This window comes from Nerophis ophidion, linkage group LG10, assembly GCF_033978795.1.
Source record: "Nerophis ophidion isolate RoL-2023_Sa linkage group LG10, RoL_Noph_v1.0, whole genome shotgun sequence".
In the NCBI taxonomy this organism is placed as follows: Eukaryota; Metazoa; Chordata; class Actinopteri; order Syngnathiformes; family Syngnathidae; genus Nerophis; species Nerophis ophidion.
Window position 1 is genome coordinate 16,448,275 of NC_084620.1, and position 27,601 is coordinate 16,475,875.

General features: G+C 42.1%; 1 protein-coding gene across 1 annotated transcript in view; it reads right to left on the reverse strand.

Moving 5' to 3' along the window:
* Positions 1-27,601, reverse strand: part of trpc5a (transient receptor potential cation channel, subfamily C, member 5a) — a 138,441-nt gene that overhangs the window by 2,208 nt on the left and 108,632 nt on the right. Inside the window, exons 12-16 of the mRNA XM_061912664.1 lie at positions 24,472-24,667; positions 13,350-13,559; positions 12,886-12,927; positions 6,677-6,766; positions 1-1,117 (exon numbers count right to left, since the gene is read on the reverse strand). The exon at positions 1-1,117 is cut by the window's left edge and continues 2,208 nt beyond it. Of these exons, the coding sequence (XP_061768648.1) occupies positions 119-1,117; positions 6,677-6,766; positions 12,886-12,927; positions 13,350-13,559; positions 24,472-24,667 (1,537 nt within the window). The 3' untranslated portion in view covers positions 1-118. The remainder of the gene's footprint in view (positions 1,118-6,676; positions 6,767-12,885; positions 12,928-13,349; positions 13,560-24,471; positions 24,668-27,601) is intronic.

The following is a 27,601-nucleotide window of genomic DNA, read 5'->3' on the forward strand; positions in this document are numbered from 1 at the left end:
AATTGCCTTGTTAACGGGCTAATGCACGTTCAGCGAGCTAATGTCCCGTTCCAGTGGGCGTGGCTTTTAATTGGGCCGGCCTCCTATCTCGAGCATTAGACCAGTCAGACGTCGCCGCCTATAGTTGCGTGCTGACCGAGTCCTCGATGACTTCGCAGCTGTCCTCGACGGTGTCGTCACAAGGTCCGACCCACCCTCCCATCACCATCATCAGCCCGCTCCCGCCGGCGCCCTCCATGCCGCCACCGCCGACCTGGAAAACGTCCTCGCTGGAGTCCAAGAGGCGTGAGCTGGACTCGGACATGTTGGAGGCGCAGTGCAGCGATTGGCAGGGGCACGGCGGCGGGGGCAGCGTCAGGAGCGAATCACGTCCGTTTGTTCTGTGCGGCGAGAAGGAGGGGCTGCCGGCGTCCACAGAGCGGCCCACCTCGTTCAGGCAAGTCTCGCTCCGGGTCACGCTACCCAGTCCCAAGTCGCCGCGGCCCCCCCGCGGCAAGAGCAGCCCGTCGGAGATGGTGTAGGAAGGCGGGGCTTGGAGGGGAAGTGGCATGGGCGGGGCTCTGCGTTTGGAGCGGGAGAACAGGAAGGACAGGCGCTTAAAGGAATCCGTCTTTGCCGTCGGCGCCGACATACGCTGTAGGCGGTTCCTCGTGCGAGCCAGCGAGGACGACAGCGCCGATGCCAGCGATGACGACGACGGCGGGGTAAGGGTGGTGGTGGCAGAAAGCAGGACCCCCGTTGTCTTCAGCCCATTGCTCTTTGGTTTGCCTTCCTCCTCTTCTTCCTCCTCCTCCTCCTCCTCACCCCAGCCCACACAGTCCTCCTCCCCCGCATCGGCCCCGCCCTCTTTCTCCACGCCACTCATCCCGGAAATGGAGCGCACCAGGGCGGAGACGCCCAGCGTCGACGCTTGCCTGGAATTGTCCACCAGGGGCGTGGTGAAGGTCACGCCCTTCGATCGCTGGCCGTCGCCCGGATCGCTGTCGTCCTCCGAGGCCACACCCCCATCGTCTCTGGCCGCATCGCTCGAGGAGGAGTAATGTCGGCGAGGAGGACGCCTGTTGCCGAGCAGATCCAGGACCTCGTAGCGGAAACTGGAGATGTCCTGCTTTAACTCCTGGAAGCACACAAGAACACAACATTAACAAAAAGAGACAAGCAGGGAGGAGTCTTCCCTGGCTCCGCCCACTTTTTTCACTTTAGCCAACCCTGCTGCAGGGTTTGAAGCATTTGTTTGTGTCTCTGAATGGAATACTTGTGTCAGTACACTGCAAAAAGTATACTGTGTGCATTTTGTACTTGCCTGTACTAAAAAGGGTGCAAACCTGACAGCACACGCAAAGCTGATTCACTAAACGTGTGCAAAGTGGACTGCGTCTGTTAAGTGAGAAGACTAAGGTGTCCAATCCATTTTTATTATGCAAAACATATGCTGATCATCCAAACAAGGTGGCATGACTCGAATGGTAGTGCGCTCATGCCAGCAACTTGAGGGTTCCATATTTGATTCCAGCTTGTGCCATCCTAGTCATGGCCGCTGTGTCTTGGGAGAGACCCTCCACCCACCTTTCCCCCAGCGTCAACTACACTGCTGTATGAATGTGCAGGACTCCCTTATCACCTTATCAAAGATGTTTTTATTCTCCATAGGACTTTCCTGGCTAAATAAAGGTTGTAGAAAGCTGGAATGCAAATGGCTTGTGACTAAATGTTACTGTATGCAATTCTTTACTCAGAAATTTGAACTCATTAGAAAAAAGATGAAAGACGATGCGTCCCAGCACCAACTATTAACACAGACACGAATGTATGTACGACGGATATTACTCTCCAAAATAAACTCTTGAAGAAATAACATTAGCGGAACTCCTGCGACTCGTAAATGGGACAAAACAAACAACATGTTTACTTGACCAACTTCCTGGGAAATTTATCAAGAAACTGTTTGTAATACTAGGACCATCAGTGCTAAATATTAATTTATCCCTTTCCTCTGGTACTGTTCTCCTAGCATTCAAAAAAGCAGTTATTCATCCTCTGCTTGATTCTGACTTCTTGGTGAACGACCGGCCGGTGTCCACCCTCCCTTTATCCCGAAAATCCTCGATAAAATTGTTGCACAGCAGCTAAATGAACACTTGGTGTCTCATAGTCTTTGTGAACCCTTTCAGTCCGGTTTCAGGGCAAATCACTCTACTGAGACAGCCCTCGCAAAAATGACTAATGATCTAACTTTTAGCATGCTATCATTAGCATGCTCGAAATGGCATGCCATCAGTTACACCTATTTTTAATAATTTTTCTCTACTTCTGCTGCCATACAACATTACAGCCAAATAACTATGTGTGTGAAACATGCTAGCGGTTAGCATGCCAACATTTGCAAAAATGGTAATGCAAACATTTTAGGCTAGCTCTATAGCTCATTTTGTACGTCCACACCTAAAATGCACAGTTTCTGTGCCAGAAGTCCAGGGCACAGATAGCAGGCCCATCAAAATTTCCGCGGGATTTTTCTAGTTTAATAATACCACCTTAACATTTGACAACAAAACAATTATAAAAAACGACTTGGTATAGAATTTTGGTATTATCTTCGACCCAACTCTCTCGTTGAGTCACACATCAAGAGTGCTACTAAAACAGCTTTCTTTCATCTCTGTAATATCACTAAAATTCGTCCCATTTTGTCCACCACCGACAATGAGTTAATTATTCATGCGTTTGTTATGTCTTGCCTCGATCACTATAACACATTATTTTCGGGTCTCCCTATGTCTAGCATTAAAAAAATACAGTTGGTACAAAATGCGGCTGCTAGAATTTTGACAAGAAGAAGAAAGTTTGATCACATTACGCCTATACTGGCTCACCTGCACTGGCTTCCTGTGCACTTAAGATGTGACTTTAAGGTTTTACTACTTACGTAAAAAATACTAAACGGTCTAGCTCAAGCCTGTCTTGCTGATTGTATTATACCATATGTCCCGGCCAGAAATCAATGTTCAAAGAACTCCAGCTTATTGTGATTCCAGAGCCCAGAAATAGTAGGCAGGCTTTAGAGCGTTTTCTATTCGGGCTCCAGTCCTCTAGAATGTCCTCAGCAACTAAGTCCCATCTTAAAACTCATTTGTATACTCCAGCCTTTAAATAGACCCATTTTTAGACCAGTTAATCTGCCGTCTCTCTTTTCTGCTCTGCCCCCTCTCCTGCATTGAGAGGTTATCATGTGGCCACAGATCAGTTTCCAAGGAGGAGCTAGCTGTTCCAAGACTGGACTCAGGTTGGACCACTGCTCTATGCATCAGTCGGTGACGTCTCTGCACTGCTGACCTGTCTGCATACAAGAGGATCCACTGCTGGTCTCACCATGGACTGGACTCTCACACTATTAACCGTATCCACTCGACATCCATTGCACCAATTACCCAAGAAGTGGTCCCCACATCTGCGGTCCCACCCAAGGTTTCTCGTTGTTCCCATTTGGTTGAGTTCTTTCTTGCCCTGATGTGGGATCTGGGCCAAGGATGTTGTTGTGGCTTGTGCAGCCCTTTGAGACATTTGTGATTAAGTAAATTTTGATTTATTTATTGATTGCTTAAAAAAAACACCCACAATACTGGGAGGAGAAGAGGCAAATTTAATTATTTAGCACGGGCAATGTGATTTATCTAAACATAATTACATTTTGCAAGCGCTATATTGCGTTTTATTTAGCGCGTGTCAGAAGGACGTGCAAACTGACAGTTCCACACACGGCTGCAGGATCAGTGCTCGCATTGCACGGACAGACGATGTACAGATAATCCTCCGTCCTTTTTGCGTGTGTCAACATTTTGACACTGTCTATTCAGTAACATCCTCTTAGAACGTTATAGCGACTTAAGAGTTGATAAAAACAAATCCAATTGATGCGTTTAGGTGTCCTTCAGTATTTTTTAAAATGTTATCAAAATATTTATTTTATGAAAAAACAATTCTCTAAGTATACAATGTTTGTGCCTTGAGCAGAGTAAGTGCAGCCTCTCTCAAATAAGCACAGTCAGCGGTTGGGGGGAAAAAAATTGGTTTCGTTGTAGATGCACTAAACGACTGCTTCTAAAATAATCATAAAAAGTGGAACATGTCTCCTGCATGATAGAAACATACCAAAACGCCACAGATATGAGCATGATAACATGAATGTGCAGTAACTTATAGTGTCTTCGTGGTGATGACCCATATTGTACACGCAAAATCCTCATATAAATAAGGCGGTCTGCACCACTTAACTCTTGCACATGCACTACACGTTTGGATTGTTTGCACACATAATATTTGGATCTTAGTTAATCAGGCTCTTAGTTCCTGGGTGCGTGAATGTTGTGTGGTCCAAAATCCATTTCTGTCATTGCACACTTACCAAAAATCACAATATTTACCAGCTTCTTGTACTTTTTGATTGTGAAGTGTAACCACTAGACTCGGGTCCTTCGCCTACTGCTGTTTAGCCAAGATGGCGACTATTGAGGGTGGTGAGTAGGAGAGTCCAAAGCAAAGTCGATTTTCGAATTTTTCACAATTCTTATTCGTAACGATTCCTAATCAATTTTTAAAAAAACTTTTTTTTTTTTTTTTAGATCTGTGCTGTCCAGCCACTCAGGAAAATCATATTGTTGTTGTAGATAATGTATCTGCTGTTCAGATTTACTTTAGCAAAGAGAAATGTTGGATACTTATTTTGTTGCTTTATTTGTATTTTACTTTCTTAATTGTTTGAGTAACTCTTTATTAAACAAAAACTGTTTTTTTTAAAGTAATATAGAAATGTATCAGAGCTGTTCATATATTCATAGAGAAATGTAGTTAATCAAAGAACTGGCACCCAATGTTATTAAAAAAACGAAGATTTGTTTTGACTCGGTGAGTGTCTATCACTGCACACTGAAACATCTGGGTACTAAGTCTGGCAGTGCACTGCATGTTGCTGTGCTTCTAAGTGTGAATACACTAATGCGCTCAAAAGACACCAAGTTAGACAAAGATTTTGATTGGTCGACACCTTAACAAGCTCTCCACATTTTCAGTTTTTTTTTAGACGGCGGTTGACATTATTAAATCTGACTTTGATACAAATTGTCTTTGTCTGCACACCTGTAATTCTCAGGTGAGTGCAGACACACAATAAAGGTCATCACAAGCCGCCTGCCATATGGGGTCCGTGTGTGTGTGTGTGCGTGTGTGTGTGCATGTGTGTGTGTGTGTTGTATTTCCACCCTTCTTGAGGCATCAACAAGGAGAAGTACCTTCCATATGAGGACCGGTGAACAAGTAAGGACCGAAATCATGTTCCCAATTTGGAAAACCATTGCATCTAATAGAGAATGTTTCATTTGCACCCTGGTTGGGACATCTATCAAAACTAGTATGAAATAACAAGTATGTGTAAAAATTTTAAGCGCTCCGCCTCTGGCTAACATATGTAATAACAAGTGTGTGTAAGAATTGGAAATGCGCCCACTTTGGCCACAATTCATAAACACAAAACAAAAAATATTTATATAGAGACATACTGTAATAACTCCAAGTAAATAATGAAGATTAAAAAACAATTACAAACAAAAACATTTAATTAAAAAAATAACTAAAAGCAGTCTTTTCTTCACAATGTGTTCATTTTTTTCTTATAAAATTAGGAACAATTGTCCATATGCTTTCTGTTTCTGTAATATTGCAATATTTTCCCATAAAATAATTACTTTTTTATGTAAAATGATGACTTTTTAATGCAAAACGGTGACATTTGTGATATAAAAATCTGAGTTTTTCACAATATTAGCATTTTTTTGTTGTTGTTGTAAAATAGTAAAAAATTTTGAGTAAAATTGTGACATTTGTCATTTTGCCACGTAAAATTCCGATTATTGTTATTATATTGTCCAAAATTAAAGTTTTCTTAAAAAATTTTGACTTTTGTCAAGTTAAAATTACTACTTTTTTCTTAAAATTGCCAAAATGTTAAGCTTTTCTTGTAAAATTGCGACTGTTATTGAGTAAAATGTCTTTTGTCATATTGAAACGTGTTCTGTTTTTCTTGCAAAATTTTGATTTGCTTTGAGTAAAATTACGACTTTTATTATATTACTGCCAAAATTCTAAGTTTTTCTTGTGAAATTGTGACCCTTTTCTTGTTAAATTCCAACTCATTTTTCACAACAAGCTTTTTTATATTTGCATATTATGTATATGTTATCCATCCATCCATTTTCTACCGCTTGTCCCTGTAAATACAAATCTTTATATATGTAGAAAGGGTGGTCTTAAAGAGGTAGGTATTTTTCAAAGGTCTTAAGAAGGTAACAAATACAAGACTGTGTGCGTTTATGTGTGTGAGTGCGTGCGCGTACGTGTGTGTGTGTGTGTGTGTGTGTCTGTGTGAGACATTATTGCCACATCGAGCGTGCTCCTCAGGCCGAGTGAATCTGGTGCGCACCTGATGTGCATTCTGCAAGCGAAGGCCACAAAGGAAGTCATTGGAAGCTCATCAAACTGCAATGCATTATGGGAAACATGATAGAGAGTGCGGGCCATTAATTCTGGAATGATACAAAATGACACCCCCTCGCCATTATCGTGGTCTTCAGGTCTGTCAGTAGAGTGGTCGCCCTGACAACAGCATATCAGCAGCCCTACCCACCTTAAAATTTTCCTCCGTCAGACCCTCGTCTGTCTTGGCGCTGCGGATCATGGCGGCCACGTACCTCTTCACCAGGCTCCGGATGACTTCCTGTTGGAAACAGACTTGTGAACCAGAAGAACCACAGGCTGGCATGTGTCCTACGACTAAACCTTCGTCGGTTCAGCAGTAGCAGAACGTAATACGAGTCGCCGGCAAGTGCGGGAGACAACGTCCACTACGACCTGGGAGAGAGCCTCTACGAGATAGTGGCGTCCTCCCACCGTCGACTCTTGTGGCAACCAAACATGAGACGCGGTGGCGAGCTGTCGCTGTCTGCCTCTGCCATAACGCAGCGCCACACGTTCCACGCTCCAGCAAAAGACGCCTTCCCGTGGCAGTCAAGACACTGCTGGCTGCATCTCAACGGGTGCACTTCTGTACTCACTTAGCTTAGTGTGGATTAGCATTTGGAGAATGTAAGTGCGTTCAAGTACAGGCATACAGCAAAATACAGTGCACTGTCAGCCCCTAAATCAGGGGTCATCAACGCTGTGCCCGCGAGCACCAGGTAGCCCGTAAGGACCAGATGAGTCGCCCGCTGTCCTGTTCTAAAATTAGCTCAAATAGCAGCACTTACCAGTGAGCTGTCTCTATTTTTTAAATTGTATTTATTTACTAGCATGCTGGTCTCGCTTTGCTCGACGTTTTTAATTCTAAGAGAGACAAAACTCAAATAGAATTTGAAAATCCAAGAAAATGTTTCAAAGACTTAGTCTTCACTTGTTTAAATAAATTCATTTATTTTTTTACTTTGCTTCTTATAGCTTTCAGAAAAACAATTTTAGAGAAAAAATACAACCTTAAAAATGATTTTAGGATTTTCAAACACATATACCTTTTTACCTTTTAAATTCCTTCCTCTTCTTTCATGACAATTTAAATCAATGTTCAAGTATTTGTTTTTTATAGTAAAGAATAATAAATACATTTTAATTTCAATCTTCATTTTAGCTTCTGTTTTTTCGACATAGAATATTTGTGAAATATTTCTTCAAAGTTATCATGATTAAAATTAAAACAAAAATATTCTGGCAGATCTAGAAAATCTGTAGAATCAAATTTAAATCTTATTTCAAAGTCTTTTGAATTTCTTCTACAATTTTTGTTCTGGAAAATCTAAAAGAAATAATGATTTGTCTTTGTTCGAAAATATAACTGCGTCCAATTTGTTATACATTCTAACAAAGTGCAGATTGGATTTTAACCTATTTAAAACACGTCATCAAAATTCTAAAATTAATCTTAATCAAGAAAAATTACTAATGATGTTCCATAAATTCCTGCGATGAGGTGGCGACTTGTCCGGGGTGTAGATTGTAGCTGTAGAAAATGGATGGATGGATGGATTCCATAAATTCTTTTTTTAATTTTTTCAAAAAGATTCGAATTAGCTAGTTTTTCTCTTCATTTTTTTCGGTTGAATTTAGAATTTTAAAGAGTTGAAATTGAAGATAAACTATGTTTCAAATTTTAATTTTAATTATTTCCGTGTTTTCCCGTTTTTCAAACCATTCAATTAAGTGTTTTTTTCATCATTTATTCTCTAAAAAAACCTTCCATAAAAGGGAAAAAAATGTACGACGGAATGACAGACAGAAATACCCATTTTCTTATATATATAGATATATATATATATATATATAGATTTATTTATCAAAGATAAATTGAGCAAATTGGCTATTTCTGGCAATTTATTTAAGTGTGTATCAAACTGGTAGCCCTTCGCATTAATCAGTACCCAAGAAGTAGCTCTTGGTTTCAAAAAGGTTGGTGACCCCTGCCCTAAATGTTGTGCAGTGATGGAAACTTTACACTCTCAATCATCAGCATCTTGATTAAGTGGCGCGAGGGTTAGGGACTCACTTGAGGGGTTGCAATTTACTATTAAAAAGGGGAAAAGAAGTGGATAAGCATTGTGATCATTATTTCCATTAAGTGTGCAACAACAAAAATGGATTTGAGAGAGCACTAAATTGTCAAAATGTGCATCCTCAGGAACTTAGTATAGTTTACATATTGAAGTGCAAATACAAATTTAAAAGCATTGAATCAATGAATATACTATGTACAGTGTGTACACAGTGCTGTGCCAATTCCACTGACTGGAAATATTTAAATTTTCTTCTTCTGTTCATTACTTTCCACCGCTATAGATTGCTCCTTATCCGTTGTTTCACATTATTACCTCCTGTTACGCTACATTGCCAAGATGGCCACTATAAAGTGCGGTGAGTGCTACTACTTCCCACTGAAACATCAAGGTACTAAGTCTGACAGTGCATTGCATTTTGTTGTACTTGTATTCTACATAGGCTAAGGCTGTCGCTGGAACCCAAGTTTTCTCAGGGCACATGTGGAGGAGTTCAAGTACCTCGGAGTCTTGTTCACGAGTGAGGGAAGAGTGAACAGATGGATCGTTGCGGCGTTTTCAGTCATGCAGACATTATATTGATATGTTGTGGTGAAGAAGGAGCTGAGCCGGAAGGCAAAATTCTCAATTTACTGGTCGGTCTACGTTCCCATCCTCACCTGTGGTCATGAGCTTTGGGTTATGGCCGAAAGGACAAGATCACGGGTACAAGCAGCCAAAATTAGTTTCCTCCGTCAGGTGGCGGGGCTCTCCCTTAGAGATAGGGTGAGATGCTCTGTCATTCGGGAGGAGCTCAAATAAAGTTGTTGCTCCTCCACATCGAGAGGAGCCAGATGAGGTGGTTTGGGCATCTGGTCAAAATGTCTAACCGGTGTTTCGAGCACGTCCGACGATCGGAGGCCACGGGGAAGACCCAAGACACGTTGGAAAGGCTATGTCTCCCGGCTGTCCTGGTAACGCAACGGGATCCCCCGGTAGGAGCTGGATGAAGTAGCTGGGGAGAGGGAAGTCTGGGCTTCTCTGCTTAGGCTGCTGCCCCCGTGACCTGACCTTGGATAAGCGGAAGAAGATGGATGGATGGCAAAGGCTGTACAGCCCGTGGTATTTGGAGCTTAGTCGATTAGGCCTCAAGTAAGTACAAATACACCAATTGAGACATAGCCACAGCAGTGATGCTGGAAGGAGACACTTGAGTTGGCAGACGAGAATCCATCAAAGCGAGTTTGACGGCCTCTAACTTAATGTAGTGCTTTATCTCACGAGGCGGCGTGAAGAAGCGGTCGCACTGTTCACTTCTTTCATGCTCAGCAACACCGTGGCGGGAAAACAGCGCGCACGTTTGTCAAGGACATTGGCGCAAAGCAGGGAATTCTAATCAGAGAGCTACCGACTTCAATGTGTGACACCGCCCGTTGGGGACATAAAATCACTTAACCTCCAGCGCATTCACGACATGCTTCCGTAGCACAGCGGCGGGGGCGACCTCGGATGTGAGAATGACAAATGGCCGTGTAGAAAGTGAGCACTTCTCATGAAAGAGGATCATGTTGAACATGTCATAGTGCACAGCTCTCCAAAGTCCAGAATGTTGGCCATTCGTGGCCCTCAGCCTGTATTTGAAGAAACCAAACCAAACATGAAACTGGTCTTTATCAGAACATTACAAAGGATAAGGGCCACACAGAAAAGCAAACAATCAAATGTTGTTTGCTATGTTAAAAACTGTATTGACCTCAAATTGCATGTACATGCTTATGTATTTACTTTTAACTTTGGCCAGAAATATTGGGACAATTGGCAATAATAAAGGATTTTCCAAACCTATGGCAGATTGTTGACATGGTTTTCCCCCGTTTGGGCATATTTTTTTATTTTGATTCTCGTGTTTCCATGCGATATTTTATACTACAATGACAATACAACGTTCATACATTTCTTCTGGTGGCCAACAACCTAAAAAATATGTTGTATTGTTAGTTGATGAGGTAGAATCATTGTTAATACTGCTTTACTTTCATTTTGAAGCAATTTGTGCACTTTTAATGGTGTGAAACTAGACATTAAAGTAGAGAAGGGATTTGTATGACCTCATTTCTGGGTGGATCTTGTGCCACTTTAATTAGCAACTGACGCTGTGGTCAAAGTTGGAAATGCCATAAAACACATTTTAAGATATTCAAGACTTACTGCCATCTGGCGGCTGAGGTTGATAGTGCATCCCCCAATTTGTCACATTTCATGTGTCAGGTAAACCGTGACAAAGGGGGGCCATATGAACCTCCTCTCTATCGTACTTATTTGCTGTTATCGTTTCACTCTGCTTAGAGTTACTTACAAAGTTAAGCAGAGTAATTTTTAGTGTAAAATAATGCATTTCACGTAATTAAAAAGTTGCACGTTTTAGGTACAACCCCGATTGGGATTCGATACAGGTGCATTAAAATTATCACACCTGCACTAACATTTTGTGCCATTGGAGACGATGAGAAAGAATAGCGAAATCTGCCATTATATTTTAATCAATGACAGAGTAGGAGTGGGCTAGCAATACATTTGTGGTAAAATCTCATTTGAAGCGCCCTGTCATTTGTTCATACTCTTCTTCACGCATAACGGGGCTCCCATGGATCATCGCACCCCTACACACAGCGTGTGTTTTGCTTACAATATAAGGCTTGAAAGTAACGTAGTAAAGGCATTGCATTGCATTTACATGGCTGAATGCAAGACTTTGTGTTAAAGTTTTGTTTTGACTTCAACAAGTTCAAAACATGACGCGGACGTGCGGCATTGTTTACTGCTACAATCGATGTCATGATTGTTTCAGGAAAAATAAACAGTTTGGTGTGAATTCTTTTCATTCTCAGCGTAAAAGTAAAGCCAAGGAACTCAGGTTAGGGAGACGGCAAATAGCCTGCATGGATAGCAGGTTATATATATACTGTATACATACATATATATGTATATACTGTAGGGCTAAAAAGTATTTAGTCAGCCACCGATTGTGAAAGTTCTCCCACTTAAAATGATGACAGAGGTCTGTAATTTTCATCATAGGTACACTTCAACTGTGAGAGACAGAATGTGAAACAAAAATCCAGGAATTCACATTGTAGGAATTTTAAAGAATTTATTTGTAAATTATGGTGAAAAATAAGTATTTGGTCAACCATTCAAAGCTCTCACTGTTGGAAAAAGGTTTTGGCTCAAAATCTCACGATACATGGCCCCATTCATTCTTTCCTTACCACGGATCTACACGGATATACATAGTCTATTTATACCTGCATTGTCCTTTCCATCCTTACACTTTCCATCATTGTGACTAAGCTACTGTGTTGAACAATTTCCCTTGTGGATCATTAAAGTTTGTCTAAGTCTAAGTCCAAGTCTAAGTCTAAGATCACTCGTCCTGTCACCTTAGCAGAAAAACAGCCCCCAAAGCATGATGTTTCCTCCAAACACGACAAGTTGAGTTTATACCAAAAAGTTCTATTTTGGTTTCATCTGACCACATGACATTCTCTCAATCCTCTGCTCTATCATCCATGTATCCATTTTGGTATAAACTCAATTCGTCGTGTTTGGAGGAAGAATAATACTGAGTTGCATCCCAAAAACACCATACCCACTGTAAAGCATGGGGGTGGAAACATCATGCTTTGGGGCTGTTTTTCTGCTAAGGGGACAGGACGATTGATCCGTGTTAAAGAAAGAATGAATGGGGCCATGTATTGTGAGATTTTGAGCCAAAACCTCCTTTCATCGGTGATAGCTTAGAATGGTTGACCAAATACTTGTTTTACACCATAATTTACAAATACATTTTTTTAAATTCCTACAATGTGAATTGCTGGATTTTTTTTTTACATTCTGTCTTTCACAGTTGAAGTGTACCTATGATGAAAATCACAGACCTCTGTCATCATTTTAAGTGGGAGAACTTGCACAATCGGTGGCTGACTAAATACTTTTTTGCCCCACTGTACATATATATATATATATATATCCATATACACACGCAATGTGTATGCACTGTATATACTGCCATATACTGCCACACAGTATATGGCGGTAAGAGAAGATCGATACACAACGCAGAGCTGAGACGGATGCACAAGTCGAGCCCAGTTCATGTTTTATGTTTCCCTTCTTCAAAAACGGAAGGTACCAAAATAAGTGATGGATACCACACTCTTCTTTTTTGCTTTACCGCTGCTTTATCACAAAGTTGTAAAAAACAGTCTATAATTTAAAACCACAACATCTTAACTAAACTGAAACCTGCGTAACACACCTGGTAGTGCTGGTTCTGTATCAGACTGTCAGCATGACGCTCCTGCAGAGGGGAAAGCAAAACATTGTTTACATACTCTCCCAAAAAATGTATTTTATATTATTTGCCAATGTTACTAGTGATATTGCCAGTGGAATATTTGGCTGTCATTTGGAATACAGTAGAAACACACGCGCACACACAAACGCACACATGCACATGCACGCACGCACGCTGAGATCTCTGCAGTGCTGTGTTGCTCAGTGAACTTATGTGGGTTGCTTGGCTTATATAACTATGCTGACTTCAGATAAAGTGTGTGTGTGTGCGTGCGTGCGTGCGCAGATCGAAACGTGTTCACCGGGACGTGTTTAACCGTACTCATGAACTAACAGCTGATTCCATTCCACATGTCTACTTCAGAGAATCGTACACCGACGACCGCCATGAAGCCTCGACGTCAACGTGAGCCGGCCTTCACTTACGGTGAACTCTCGTAGGTTCTCGCACTTGTGCGGATCGTCCCCGGGCAGCTGTCCTCGGCCACACAGCTTATTGTGGAGCCACATGAGCAGGTACCAGATGGACTTGGGGCTCGGGACGATGTTGAACGGAGGCGGCAGTGTTCCACCTTCGTCAAAGTAGCTCATCCACAGCTTGGTGCGGGCGAACTTCCACTCGATGTCAGCGTGGTCCTGAAAAAGCGCAGTACACATGCTACAGTGAAAATGTGAATAATAAGGCCATTAAACTGCTGAGGATGAGGTGTATGAAGTCAGAGAGCTTAATTTGGGGGTTTTTGTGACCACATCAAATTTTCTGAGTCATTCAGATTTTGATTGTCAAACTTTCGACATACTTGTACATGGGTCTTATTCAGCAGGTTATTATCTTTGTTGTTGATACGACTGTTGTTGTACCCATTCGTCTTCTTGGTTGCTCAACCCCTTCATCCTGTTCTCTGTCCCTCCACTCTGTCTCGTTATCTCAAACCCCAACCCATCAAGACAGGCAACCTCCCCACAGAACCTTGGTTCTGTTTGAGGTTTTTCCCATTGGAGTTTTTCCTTCCCAGTTTCCAAATGCTTGCTCATGCTTGGTTGATTTTTTTGAGAGTTTTTTCAAAAACTGCTTTTGTATATTGCCTTCAATTTCAATGTAATCGCTTTATAAATAAAAATGACCGGAATTTGTCTTGACTTTGACCTACTGCAGGATCTCAATCCATTAAAGCAAAGTGTGTTCCAAATGTTTTTCTTGGTGACGGTGCTCTCAACTTCCTTGATATCATTAACTGGCCCTTCCCTTTTAATTCTGGGCTGATCCCTCACCTTTCTCACAATCACTTTTACCTTGCATGGCGCTCCAATCCGTTTAGGAATTATTGCGCCAATAAAGTTAAAGTTAAAGTACCACTTATAGTCACACACACACTAGGTGTGGGGAAATTAGCCTTTGCATTTGACCCATCTGTTCTTCCACCGCCTGGGGGGGTGAGAGGAGCAGTGAGCAGCAGTAGTGGCCACGCTCAGGAATCAATAGTGGTCTCTTTCTCATCAAGCTCCATGTTGATGGTCTTTTCGTCTACTCTAGTCTTGTTTGGGTCCACAATTTTGTCCCTGGGGACAGCTCTTGGGTCTTGCCCATCATTAGTGGACAGATTTTATGAATTTATTCTCTGACAGGCATCTTTTATCAACATAATAAATTGGGATTAGGATTAGAGTGGAACCTCAATTTAGACATTTAATTGGGTTTTGAATGGGTTTCGTCGATATAATCGTTTGTATATTGAAGCCAATTTCTCCAAGAGAAACAATGTTAAGTTCGGGTAAAGGTTGTGTTCCCCAGGATGCAAAAAAAAAAAAAGATGCAGCTAGCAGGTATAATTAATCTTTAATTATGATGAATAACGAAATACAACCAGCAAGTCACTGGGAAGCTCACTGAGTAAAGCTCGCTGACGTAATAGCCAAATGGCGCTGTTGGGCACTATGCAGGCTCAAAATAATTGTGAATAGAATGTCTTTTTTATACTGTAATCTATAAAATATTATTTTATCAAGAATAAATAAATAAATAAATATATAAATCATATAAAAGATACATTGTAATATAATCCTAATATAATGAATATGATATAAAATATAAATATTTTACTCCCTTTAATGTCTTTTGTGTTCTTTGATGTTTGAAGTTTCCCTCTTACACATATGTAAGAGGGATGTGTGCTATGGCAATGAATTGTTTTTTCCCTTGGCCTCAGTCTGGACCCCTTTTCCAGGCGCTCAGGCTTAGACCAATTTGTTTAGATCCCCGTTGTTTACCTGTATCTCACCTTTTTTTGGAAGGGGCGCCGGAAGTTGGCAGACCTTTCAGCAATCCTGTTCTGTTCTCTGTAATGTTTGTCTGATCTTGAATGGGATTGTGCTGATAATTTTAATTTCCCCTTGGGGATTGATAACGTATTTCTGATTCTAATAATATTTAATGAACACCAATTATGTTACTAAGGCAATTTCGGTATTTACATTAATGCAAAATACAAAGGCTTTAACCAAAGCCAAGCTCAATGGCCTAATTTCTTTATAAACAGTACTGAAATAGGGCCGGTGCGCTTGTTTAAGTGAGCCACTAAATCACAGTGCGCATTTCCAAACCTGATTGGCTGAATGGAAATCATCCAATCAAAATGTCGGAATTATACACGTGACGTCAGCACGTAATCAACACGCTAAATTTTGGCAGGTGACAGTGTGTAGCAGCAAGCTCCGTTGGTTTTTATCGGTAGCAAAAAGACAATAAAAGCAAACCAACAATATGATTGAAGTAGATTTGTTGATAAAGGGTAAATTTAGCACTTTGCCACTTGAGCAAAAACTAGAAATTAAACATTTGGGACCGCATCAGCCGGTGGATTTTAACATTGTTCGAACAGAAAGTGACAAAACCCGCTCCTTCAAGCCCGAATGTTTCAAAAGGAAAACACTGGCTAACTGTGAGTGTGATGATGATTATCAGGGGCTGCTTCAAAGACAGCGTGAGTCGACTGAGAAAAAGTGGATGACATCGCTGAAGAAAGAGAGGCAGCGCTGATGAAACGGAGGGAAAAGAACACTGCAGCAGTTATGAAGGAAGCTTGTGATGTCGTGGTTGCTCAGGTGGAGGAAGAGTGATCACCTTATAGCAGTACAGCTTGTGGTCAGCACACTTCTCGGTAAGTTTAGCAAATAATTTCCTTGTGCTGAATTTGAAGCAGCAAATTACATCTGGGCGATTGGAAATACATTTAAGCTCGAGACTGAGCTAAAGTCCCTGCACACTGTCACTTGTACAGTTGCAGGCTGCTAACATTCTGTCTCTGCTGCAACATTCTGTCTCTGCTGCAGTAGATTTTTGACAACAACCTACAGGATGCCTTATCTAAGTTATTATCACAACACCAATGACCACAGCTGAGTCTGAGAGAAACTTTTCAACACTTTTCAACAACGTAGCCTTTTTATTATGAGTCATTCAAATTTTTTATTCATAGCCTTAAAGGCCTACTGAAACCCACTACTACCCACCACCCAGTCTGATAGTTTATATATCAATGATGAAATATTAACATTGCAACACATGTCAATACAGCTTTTTTAGTTTACTAAATTACAATTTTAAATTTCCCGGGAGTTTCGTCTTGGAAACGTCGTGTAATGATGACGTGTACGCAGGACGTCACAGGTTTTTAGGAAGTATGAGCGCAATGCACACACAGAGGTAAAAGTTGTCTGCTTTAACCGCATAATTACACAGTATTTTGGACATCTGTGTTGCTGAATCTTTTGCAATTTGTTCAATTAATATTGGAGAAGTCACAGTAGAAAGATGGAGTTGGGAAGCTTTAGCCTTTAGCCACACAAACACACGGTGATTCCTTGTTTAAAATTCCCGGAGCTGAAACTTTACAATGGATCAGAGCGCGGTCAAGCAGACATGAATCCAGATCGAATGTCAACCAGCAGGTTTCGGTGAGAAAATTGTGGTTAAAAAGTCGCCACTTACCGGATATCAGCTGAGCTTGTGTCGTCCATACAGCTGCCGTCGACACCCACGAGACATTGCCGTCAACACACCCGTGGAAAAACCCCTCCGACTATCAGGTAATATTAAACTCACTAAAACACTAGCAACACAATAGAAAGATAATGGATTTCCCAGGATTATCCAACTAAATGTGTTTAAAACACCGGAATACGTCCCAATGCTATCGCATTTTATTTTATTTTTTGTCTAGTCCTTCGCTATCAATATCCTCAAACACAAATCTTTCATCCTCGCTCAAATTAATGGGGAAATTGTCGTTTTCTCAATGCGAATCACTGTTTTTGTTGGAGGCTCCCATTAAAAACAATGTGAATTTGTGAGGAACCCCCACACTTGCGACGTCATCGTCTGCTACTTCCGGTACAGGCGAGGCTTTTTCAGGAAGTACCAAAAGTGGCGAACTTTATCGTGGATGTTCTCTACTAAATCCTTTCAGCAAAAATATGGCATTATCTTGAAATGATCAAGTATGACACATAGAATGGACCTGCTATTCCCGTTTGAATAAGAAAATCTCATTTCAGAAGGCCTTTAATTTGTAAGGCTATGAATAAAAAATTATTGTGGTCTTGGATTGAATTAGAATGTATTGTGTAGGCTTTGCTTCTTGTGGATGTAAGTGCTCACTCTTGTGCCCCACTAAACTTTTCATGCCAGAGACGCCACTGTAAGTGAGTCATATACGCAAATAAAGGGAGGAGTATAGAGCTAGTATAGTCAACGTTCTGTGGGTGAGAACCAATCTTAACATGTTGCCAATGCAAACAGTGACGTCGCACTGGCAGGCAGAGTGACGCAGGTATTTAAACCTCCCTGATGAGTGAGCCGATTCAAGTGAGCCTTCTGACTAGAGGCAGGTGAGATTTAATTAGCGCTCCTAGCAACCACATAGCGGCCAAACTGAAGCAGCACTGAATATGGAAATAGACCAAAAATATTAGAATATGTTTATATAATAATAATACAAAACTCAACACCTAAGACGGATCATGACAAATGTAAACATGAATAATGGGTTCCAGCCTCGACAAAAGCCAATATTTTCCTAGCTGCCAACAATGTAGTACATCTCCCTACAAATCCTTTTACATTTTTAAAACATGAAAAATATACAAAAGTACTTCAGGATACATAACTCTACTTTTAAGGAATATTCAGCTAAAATGTTAAAGGAAAACTGCACTTTTTTGTTTGGAATTTTGCCTGTCATTCGCAATCCTTATGTAAGACAAGAACACATTTTTTTCTTTTTTATGCATTCTAGATAGTAAATAAATACTGTCAAGCATCAGTTTACAATGGGACCTCTTTTCTGCTTACAAAAACCCTTACAAATCATCCAAACACCTCCATCAAGGTTTTATGCTGGAGTTGGCATGCTGGCTAACTTGTTAAATACTTCTGCTTGATAAGGGACGGCGTGGTGCAGTGAGAGAGTGGCTGTGCGCAACCCGAGGGTCCCTGGCTCAATCCCCACCTAGTACCAACCTCGTCACGTCCGTTGTGTCCTGAGCAAGACACTTCACCCTTGCTCCTGATGGGTGCTGGTTAGCGCCTTGCATGGCAGCTCCCTCCGTCAGTGTGTGAATGTGTGTGTGAATGGGTAAATGTAGAAGTAGTGTCAAAGCGCTTCGAGTACCTTGAAGGTAGAACAGCGCTATACAAGTACAACCCATTTATCATTTATTCTATGTACCTGAAGAAGCTCTCTATCCACCTTTTCTCGCTGCCAGCTTTAGCAATGTCTTTGTGTTTGTCATAGTCAATATCTTTGGGTAGAGGCGATGTGTATGCTAGGTTGCAAGCGATGGAAACTATATGTTAGCCAGCTGCATTTTGTCCAAAGTGCTCATTATGGCAGTTCCCTGAGTCAGTCGCTGCGGATTATGTATTTATTTTTGTACAATGTTCATTAGATTGTGAACTTAATACAACACAACACAGTCACTCCATCCATCCATCTTTTTTCTACTGCGTGTCCCTTTCGGGTGACAGGGGGTGCTGGAGTCTGTCTCAGCTGCACTCGGGCGGAAGGCAGGGCCAACACAGGTAGACAGACAACATTCACACTCACATTCAAAAATTAGGGACCATTTAGTGTTGCCAATCAACATATCCCCAGGTGCATGTCTTTGGAGGTGGGAGTCACAGGGAGAACATGCAAACTCCACACAAAAAGATCCCAAGGCCAGGATTGAACCTTAGTATTGCGAGGCACATGTACTAACCCCTGTGGTACCGTGCTGTACTGTAAGCCATAATCATCAATATTATATGAAAGGAAAGCTTGAAATATCTTGTTTCATGTTATGATTCTGTGTCAATGTATTAGTTTCACCTTGTAAAAATCCAAACAAACCTTTGCACAGTATATGTTCTAGGCCAGGGGTCGGCAACCCGCGGCTCTGGAACCGCATGCGGCTTTTTGGCCACTCTGATGTGGCTCAGCTGCACAATCGCCGACCCCCCCGATTGTTACGGGGGGATTCCGGTTCTCGGAGCCTCTTTCGGACATCACCCGGGGTCAACATTCTTCGATTTTCACTCGGACAACAATATTGAGGGCGTGCCGTGAAGGCTTTACTTTTAGCGCCCTCTACATTTTGACGCATTTCACAAAATAAAGAAGATAATGGGAGTCGCAACTATTCTCGCAAATAACCACTCGTGGTCACCCATATAACAGTAATAAGGGCGTGCCATGAAGCCATTGCCTTTAACGCCTTCTAGAACATGCACAGACATCTTACCAGTCCAGGAACATGTTGTATGTGGCTTCCGCAGATACACGTACACGACTGCAAGGCATACTGGGTGACACAGAGTACTAATATCCACCACACTGAGAACCCACACCTAACAAGAATGACAAACACATTTCGGGAGAACATCCTCACAGTAACACAACGTAAACGCAACACAACAAATACCCAGAATTTCTGCATCCATGAATATTCCTGACTATATTATACACCCCCGCCCACCTCAACCGACGCACGGAGGGGGGGGGTGTATAACATAGCCTGAAAGAGTCATGGATGCATAGCATTCTGGGTAATTGTTATGTTGCGTTTATAATGTGTTACAGTGCGGATGTTCTCCAGAAATGTGTTTGTCATTCTCGTTTGGTGTGGGTTCACAGTGTGGTGCATATTAGTAAGAGTGTTAAGATTGTTTATATCACAACCTTCAGTGTACTCTGTGTCACCCAGTATGCCTTGCAGTCGTGTACGTGTATCTGCGGAAGCCACATACAACATGTTACTGTACTGGCAAGCTGTCTATACATGTTGTAGAAGGCGTCAAAGGCAATGGCTTCATAGCACGCCCTTATTACTGTTATATGGGTGACCACCTGCAGATATTCGCGAGAATGGTTGCGCTTCCCATTGTCTTCTATAATTTGTGAAACGGGTCAAAATGGCTCTTTGAGTGGTAAAGGTTGCCGACCCCTGTTCTAGGCAGATGACAGAAATTCTTAAGTTTTTAAAATGTTACAAAATATTACATTCTTGTGTAATTTCCACATTTGTTTTATTTTGTTAAATTGTACATAAATCTTTTGTTTATTTTCTAAATGTTTTTCTATGCAATCTGCCTCTTAAAACAGATTGCATATATATTCAATAGTTCGATTTCTCAAATAGTTTGGCTCTAAATAAGTCCCCTATAGCCCATGGATACAACTTAATCTGATTGTGTTAGATTTTTGAAGAGTCGGACTAACACACCTGGATTATGCTATTGGAAACCAGATCTCTAGTGCTCTAGTGGGGGTGTGTGCACCGGAGAGGACCCTTTTTTTATCGCACATTCGCCAGTCTCAACTCACGGGATACAACCCGGAAGCAGATACCATTCAATAAAATCGTAGCAACTATTGTTATGAAGAGGAGACTGTTTGTTTATTTGCTTCACAAATTAAAAGAACAAAACATTTTGAAGTGCGTCGATTGTAGAAGAAAAGAAACAGAGGTATTTAAGAAGGTAGCTAATGAACAATAGAATGCCGGCTTCATACGGTCTCCCGAACAAAATACGAATGAGATGAAAGATAATGAAATAGGTGTATTAAAGGCGAATAATACAGCAAGCACAAACCTCTTCAAACTGTTTTTGTGCACGCCATACTGATGAACTTTCCGCACAACTGGCAGGATAGTCCAGAACAACAGCAACATTCCTCCGGATATCAGTCGAGGTACGAACGCTCCTTCCATCGACCCACAGAGCCTTATGAATGAACGTTGAAAAAACTCTTTCTTCAGGCTCTCGTTGCATCAGACATGCATCCGCCGTAATACATTCTTAGTAGTATCGTCATCTTCGTAGAACAATCCAAGAACATTTATTGATGCTGTCTGCTATTTACTATGGGGCTTCACGGTGGCAGAGGAGTTAGTGCGTCTGCCTCACAATACGAAGTTCCTGCAGTCCTGGGTTCAAATCAAGACTCGGGATCTTTCTGTGTGGAGTTTGCATGTTCTCCCCGTGAATGCGTGGGTTCCCTCCGGGTACTCCGGCTTCCTCCCACTTCCAAAGACATGCATCTGGGGATAGGTTGATTGGCAACACTAAATTGGCCCTAGTGTGTGAATGTGAGTGTGAATGTTGTCTGTTTTATCTGTGTTGGCCCTGCGATGAGGTGGCGACTTGTCCAGGGTGTACACCGCCTTCCGCCCGATTGTAGCTGAGATAGGCGCCAGCGCCCCCCGCGACCCCGAAAAGGGAATAAGCGGTAGAAAATGGATGGTCTGCTACTTAACGTCAGCAGAGCCATTAGAGACGTAATATTTGTAATATGTGCCAATATTACAGCGGACATTAGTTAAAACAAGTTGTAAGGATCCCCAGATGGCTGGTGTGACATCATAGGTAAACCGGAAAATTAATTAATTTAACCGCGCCAAAATGAAATAAGCGCCCCCCATCATTAGAGAAACTTAATGGACATTTAGACTTCACACACAGGTGTGAAAATACAAAAAAACTAACTATTTGAGAAATCAGACTAATTAGTTCATGTACATTTAGTGACTTGTAGCTTTTGTAAGGTCTTGGTAGCTCTAAATTAAACAAAATAGATGCTAATCTACCATTTTGTTATCGTTATCTTCCAAATAATAATCGGTAAGGGAAGCGATAAAGAACCAAATCGTTAAGCAGAAGTGTAATCGGAACCAAAAAAATCTTGTCAATTCCCATCCCTAACAGTCAATCAATCAATCAATCAATCAATCAATCAATGTTTATTTATATAGCCCTAAATCACAAGTGCCTCAAAGGGCTGCACAAACCACAACAACATCCTCGGTAAGGCCCACATAAGGCAAGGAAAAACTCAACCGGTATAGCTCGGTTGGTAGAGCTGCCGTGTCAGCAACTTGAGGGTTGCAGGTTCGATTCCCGCTTCCGCCATCCTAGTCACTGCCGTTGTGTCCTTGGGCAAGACACTTTACCTACTTGCTCCCAGTGCCACCCACACTTGTTTAAAAATGTAACTTAGATATTGGGTTTCACTATGTAAAGCGCTTTGAGTCACTAGAGAAAAGCGCTATATAAATATAATTCACTTCACTTCACCCCAGTGGGACGCTTATTACTAATGAGAACAGATGAACTGTTTTCATTTGCAGCCCCCCCCCACACACATGCACACACACACACGCACACACACACATGCACACACACACACACGCACACACACACACACACACACACACACACACACACACACACACACACACACACACACACACACACAGACACACACACACACACACACACACACACAACCAAGCACACTGTCACTAGCTCTGAGGTGCACTCACGGTTTGAAATCATAAATCTCCTTAACCTAAACAGCCAGGTGGCAACAGTGATTTGAAATTCAAAATAAAATACATTTTTACAAAACCCCTTAAAGGCCTACTGAAACCCACTACTACCGACCATGCAGTCTGATAGTTTATATATCAATGATGAAATATTAACACTGCAACACATGCCAATACGGCCTTTTTAGTTTACTAAATTGCAATTTTAAATTTACCGGGAGTTTCTTGTTGAAAACGTCGCGGAATGATGACGTGTACACGTGACGTCACTGACTGCGAGGAAATAATAGCGCTGCGCACACACACAGCTAAAAGTCGTCTGCTTTAACCGCATAATTACACAGTATTTTGGAGATCTGTGTTGCTGAATCTTTTGCAATTTGTTCATTTAATAATGGAGACTATAAAGAAGAATGCTGTTGGTGGAAAGCGGTAGATTCCAGCTGTCTTTAACACCGAGACCCAGCCGTTGTTTCTTTGTTTGTTGTGAAAGCAGAGCGGTCAAGCGAACATGTTTTCTCTACGTCAACCAGCATGTTTTTGGATGGGGAAATTGTGATGTATATCTTACCGAAGACATCCGTGGAATATTCGTCGTTCTGGAGCAGCTGTGAGCTTGGCTCCTCGGCTTCTCTCTGAGACACAGTGTGTTCAACGCAGCCATCCGACCTCAAGGTATGTCTTTACAATCTTAACTTTACAATCTTTAAAATCTCACTAAAACACTATTAAAACAATAAGCAGATAAGGGATCATCCAGAATTATCCTAGTACATGTGTCTAATTACATCTGAAACGCTCACACTGCCGTCGCCCGGAGCTGTTGTTTTTTTTTTCTTTTTTCTAGTCCGTCGCTATCAATATCCTCGAACACGAATCTTTCATCCTCGCTCCAATTAATGGAGAAATTGTCGCTTTCTCTGTCAGAATCGCTCGTTCTGCTGGCGTCCATGATTGTAATCAATGGGTTGATGTGAGGAGTCCGACAATCTATGACGTTACGCGCACTACTTCCGGGAAAGACATGGCTTTTTTAAGAGCGACCAAAAGTAGCGAACTTTATCTTCGATTTTCTCTACTAAATCCTTTCAGCAAAAATATGGCAATATCGCGAAATGATCAAGTATGACACATAGAATGGACCCGTTTAAATAAGAAAATCTCATTTCAGTAGGCCTTTAATCTTCTTAGGCTGCAGTGGAAAGAAGTGGAATGCAGGGAGAAATTCACAACAACGCTGTGGATACTTCCTGAATGTTTCACCCCACACATCGCTTGTCCATTGCTTTCTTTGGACTCATATTGAGCTAGCAAAACCAGCAAAATACTGTATAAAGGATAACGGCAACACTGTGCTGAGTGAATGAGCACCAAAGAGCGATCAGCCCGCCCACAATTAATATGCTGCCGGGCACAAATTGCTGCCCTGCAGGCATTCAATGGGTCGATGAAACATTTGTGCACGGAGACAAGGATTGTACATTGAAACCTTGTTTATTCGGTCTGTGGTTGAAAATGAAACCGTTTCTACAATGAGAGTTCTTAAATTGAGGTTTCACTGTATTTGCCCAATTTGTCTGCTTCAGGTACACATAAATGATCCTTCATTCTGAGGTGTATTTAAACATGGCTGACCAGGCCAGCTAATTTGTGCACGACTTGCCGTGTATGCGTTACTCACAGCAATGAGCTGATACGAATTGTTCATCATGGCGATGAGCATGTTGAGGAGAACCACCAGTGAGATCACGTTGTATGTGCCAAACATGGTCGCTCCCACAAACTCTGTGAACTCGTGGCGAGCCTTCACGTTGGTGACGTAGAGGTTGAGCAGACCGAATATGGACCAGAAGAGCGACTGCAGTGTCTCAAAGAGCCTGTGGGGAGACGCAGACAAAGAGGGAGCATTAGAAGATTTGGATGGAGGTCCTGGTAGGCAAAGTCACAACTCCTCCATTTCCTGCCTGGCCTCTGTGTCACTTCCTGAAAGCGCAGCTCGTTGAATCTTTGATGAAGAAACAATTGAAGACGGCGCTCGGCCTCATCTCGGAGAGAGTGTTTGTCTGCGGGCGCTTATATTTGCGCCGCATCAAATATTCAAGGGTGACATTCATTCTCACGGCGGCTTGTGTTTTGTGTGTGCATCAATCAGCATTTGTGTGTTTGTGTAAGCGGAAGGGCGAGAGAGGGTGGAGGGGTTGTTGCAAATAGAGGGAGACATTGCTGCGTTATTATGAAACCAGAAATGTGACGATGAAAAGCCAGCGCCTCGTCTCCTCAGTTTGGTGATCTTCATCCTTTCGGCCAGTGGTTCTCAACTATGTCCTGTCGTTAGAGATGATGTTCGTTAAGAAATTATCGAGTTCGAGCCTATTATTGAATCCTCTTATCGAACCGATTCCTTATCGAATCCAGATAGGTTGTTGTGTGTGCACTGAGTTCCAAAAGCCATAGATCAGGGGTGTCAAACTCAAATACAGAGTGGGCCAAAATTTTAAACTAAACAAAGCCGAGGGCCAAAGTTGAACAACTTAAACTTTTAATAGGGACCCAAACAAGTTTTGCATTGAATATTGAACAAGCAAATTCGGGATTCTCCTGGAACAATCGGGAGGGTTGGCAAGTATGAGAATTAGCGTTGAATGCGGTGATACAGCGGCCCTGCCACTGTATAATATCGGCGGGCCAGCTCTAATGTTAATTTATTATTGCCTCAAGGGCCAAATTAAATTACATGGCGGGCCAGAGTTTGACACCCATGCCATAGATGTTATGTGACTGGGCCGGCACGCTCTTTATATGGAGGAAAAGCAGACGTGACTGAGGACAGCATGCGGCCGTTATAGGGTGAAGGTTTCAGGTGAAAGAGGACGCTAAAGGCACGCCCCCAGTGAGCATATAGTGCTGCTATGTGCCTTATAAATAAGAAAATTGCCCACAAACGCATCACCAACATGGACGCTCACTTTCGACATCCCAGTGAAGCAATATGTTGAAAAGGGGACCAGCACTGTAGAAAATCCATACGCACAACGTGGCAAGAGAAGTCGGCTTTTACTGTTGTGCTAGCTTGCTTTGCTAATGGACAACGAGACTGACTTTGAAATTGAGGAGAGGGAATCTGGCGTGGTTTAATGGAGAACTTGCACAGCTGTTCATTTCGGACACAAATGATGAGGACTTTGATTGATTTGTGGATGAGGATTGATCAAAAAATAATGTGAGCACATTGATAAATACTTCAATAAAGTACAACCGAACTCAGCTTTGCTCCGGCTGCCTTTTTAAAACAGCGTCCATGTGTCAAAGTTTGTTGTTGACGAACCCCAAGATGCAGAGAAGGAGGCAGGCATTTTGTAAGTAAACATAATTTAATTAAAATACTAAGACAAAACCAAACAAAGGGTACTAACAAAGAGCACGCACGTGGGCGGATAACAAACTAAGAGAGCTAGCATGGGCGTTAGAAAACAAAAAGTAACTTTGGCATGGAAAACAGAAGTCGTACTTGTACTTACAAAACAAAACAGAAGCAGGGAACAAAAGACAGTAAGCTAAAAACCGCTATCAAACATATCTTACCGCAACGCTGCATTGACACATCAAGATACGACACGACAGGTAGCAAAGACAAGTGCGACATGTGGCAACGACAATAATCCAGCAATTGACTCAAGACAAAGCAGGTACAAATAGGAGCGGGCTGATTGACAACGGGTGTGGCCAGGTGCCAATCAGTCGCAGCTGAGGGAAAACAGCACACAGGGAGACAAACAGGAAGCTGAACCAAAATAAGAGTGCTGACAGGAACTAAGGACAGGAAATACTAAACACACACAGAGGAAAATTTAAAACACAAACAAACTGTCAGTGGCAAGCCTGACAACATGCATGCTAGCGTATGTTTTAGGTTAGCGTATGTTTTAAGCTAGCATATGTTTAACAATGGCCTTCACGGTGACAGAGGGGTTAGTGTGTCTGCCTCACAATACAAAGGTCCTGAGTAGTCTGAGGTTCAATCCCGAGCTCGGGATCTTTCTCCGTGGAGTTTGCATGTCCTCCCCGTGAATGCATGGGTTCCCTCCGGTTACTCCGGCTTCCTCCCACCTCTAAAAACATGCACCTGGGGATAGGTTGATTGGCACCACTAAATTGGCCCTAGTGTGTGAATGTGAGTGTGAATGTTGTCTATTTGTGTTGGCCCTGCGATGAGGTGGCGACTTGTCAAGGGTGTACGCCTCCTTCCGCCCGATTGTAGCTGAGATAGGCACCCCAAAGAGAATAAGCGGTAGAAAATGGATGGATGGATGGATGTTTAACAATGCCTGCGCCCAAAAATACGCTGCGCCTATTTATGTGTTAAATACAAAAATATCACCCGTAACTGACACAGCGCTTTTTAATACGGTGTGCTGTATGGTCGCGAAAATATGGCATAGTGGCTTCGATAACGGGAACAGGTTCTCAAAAAGGGATTCGAATCCATTGAATCGGTTCTTTTCTTATCGAACAATCTGGAGAACCAGTTAAGAACATCATCCCGACTTGCCGTGTTTGCATTACTCACAGCAAAGAGCTGATACGAGTTGTTGTTCATGCAGTGAGCACCATGAGCTTTTGGAAATCTCATTTGGAAACGGCGCAGCGTGGCTCAGATGGTAGAGCAGCCGGTCAGGTTTTTGGTATGAATCCAGTTTACGCCGTCGTAGTCACTGCCGTTGTGTCCTGGGGCAAGACATTTCACCCACCCAGTGCCACCCACACTGGTGTAAATGTAGCACAAATGTACCTAATGGGTTTCTTAATGTAAA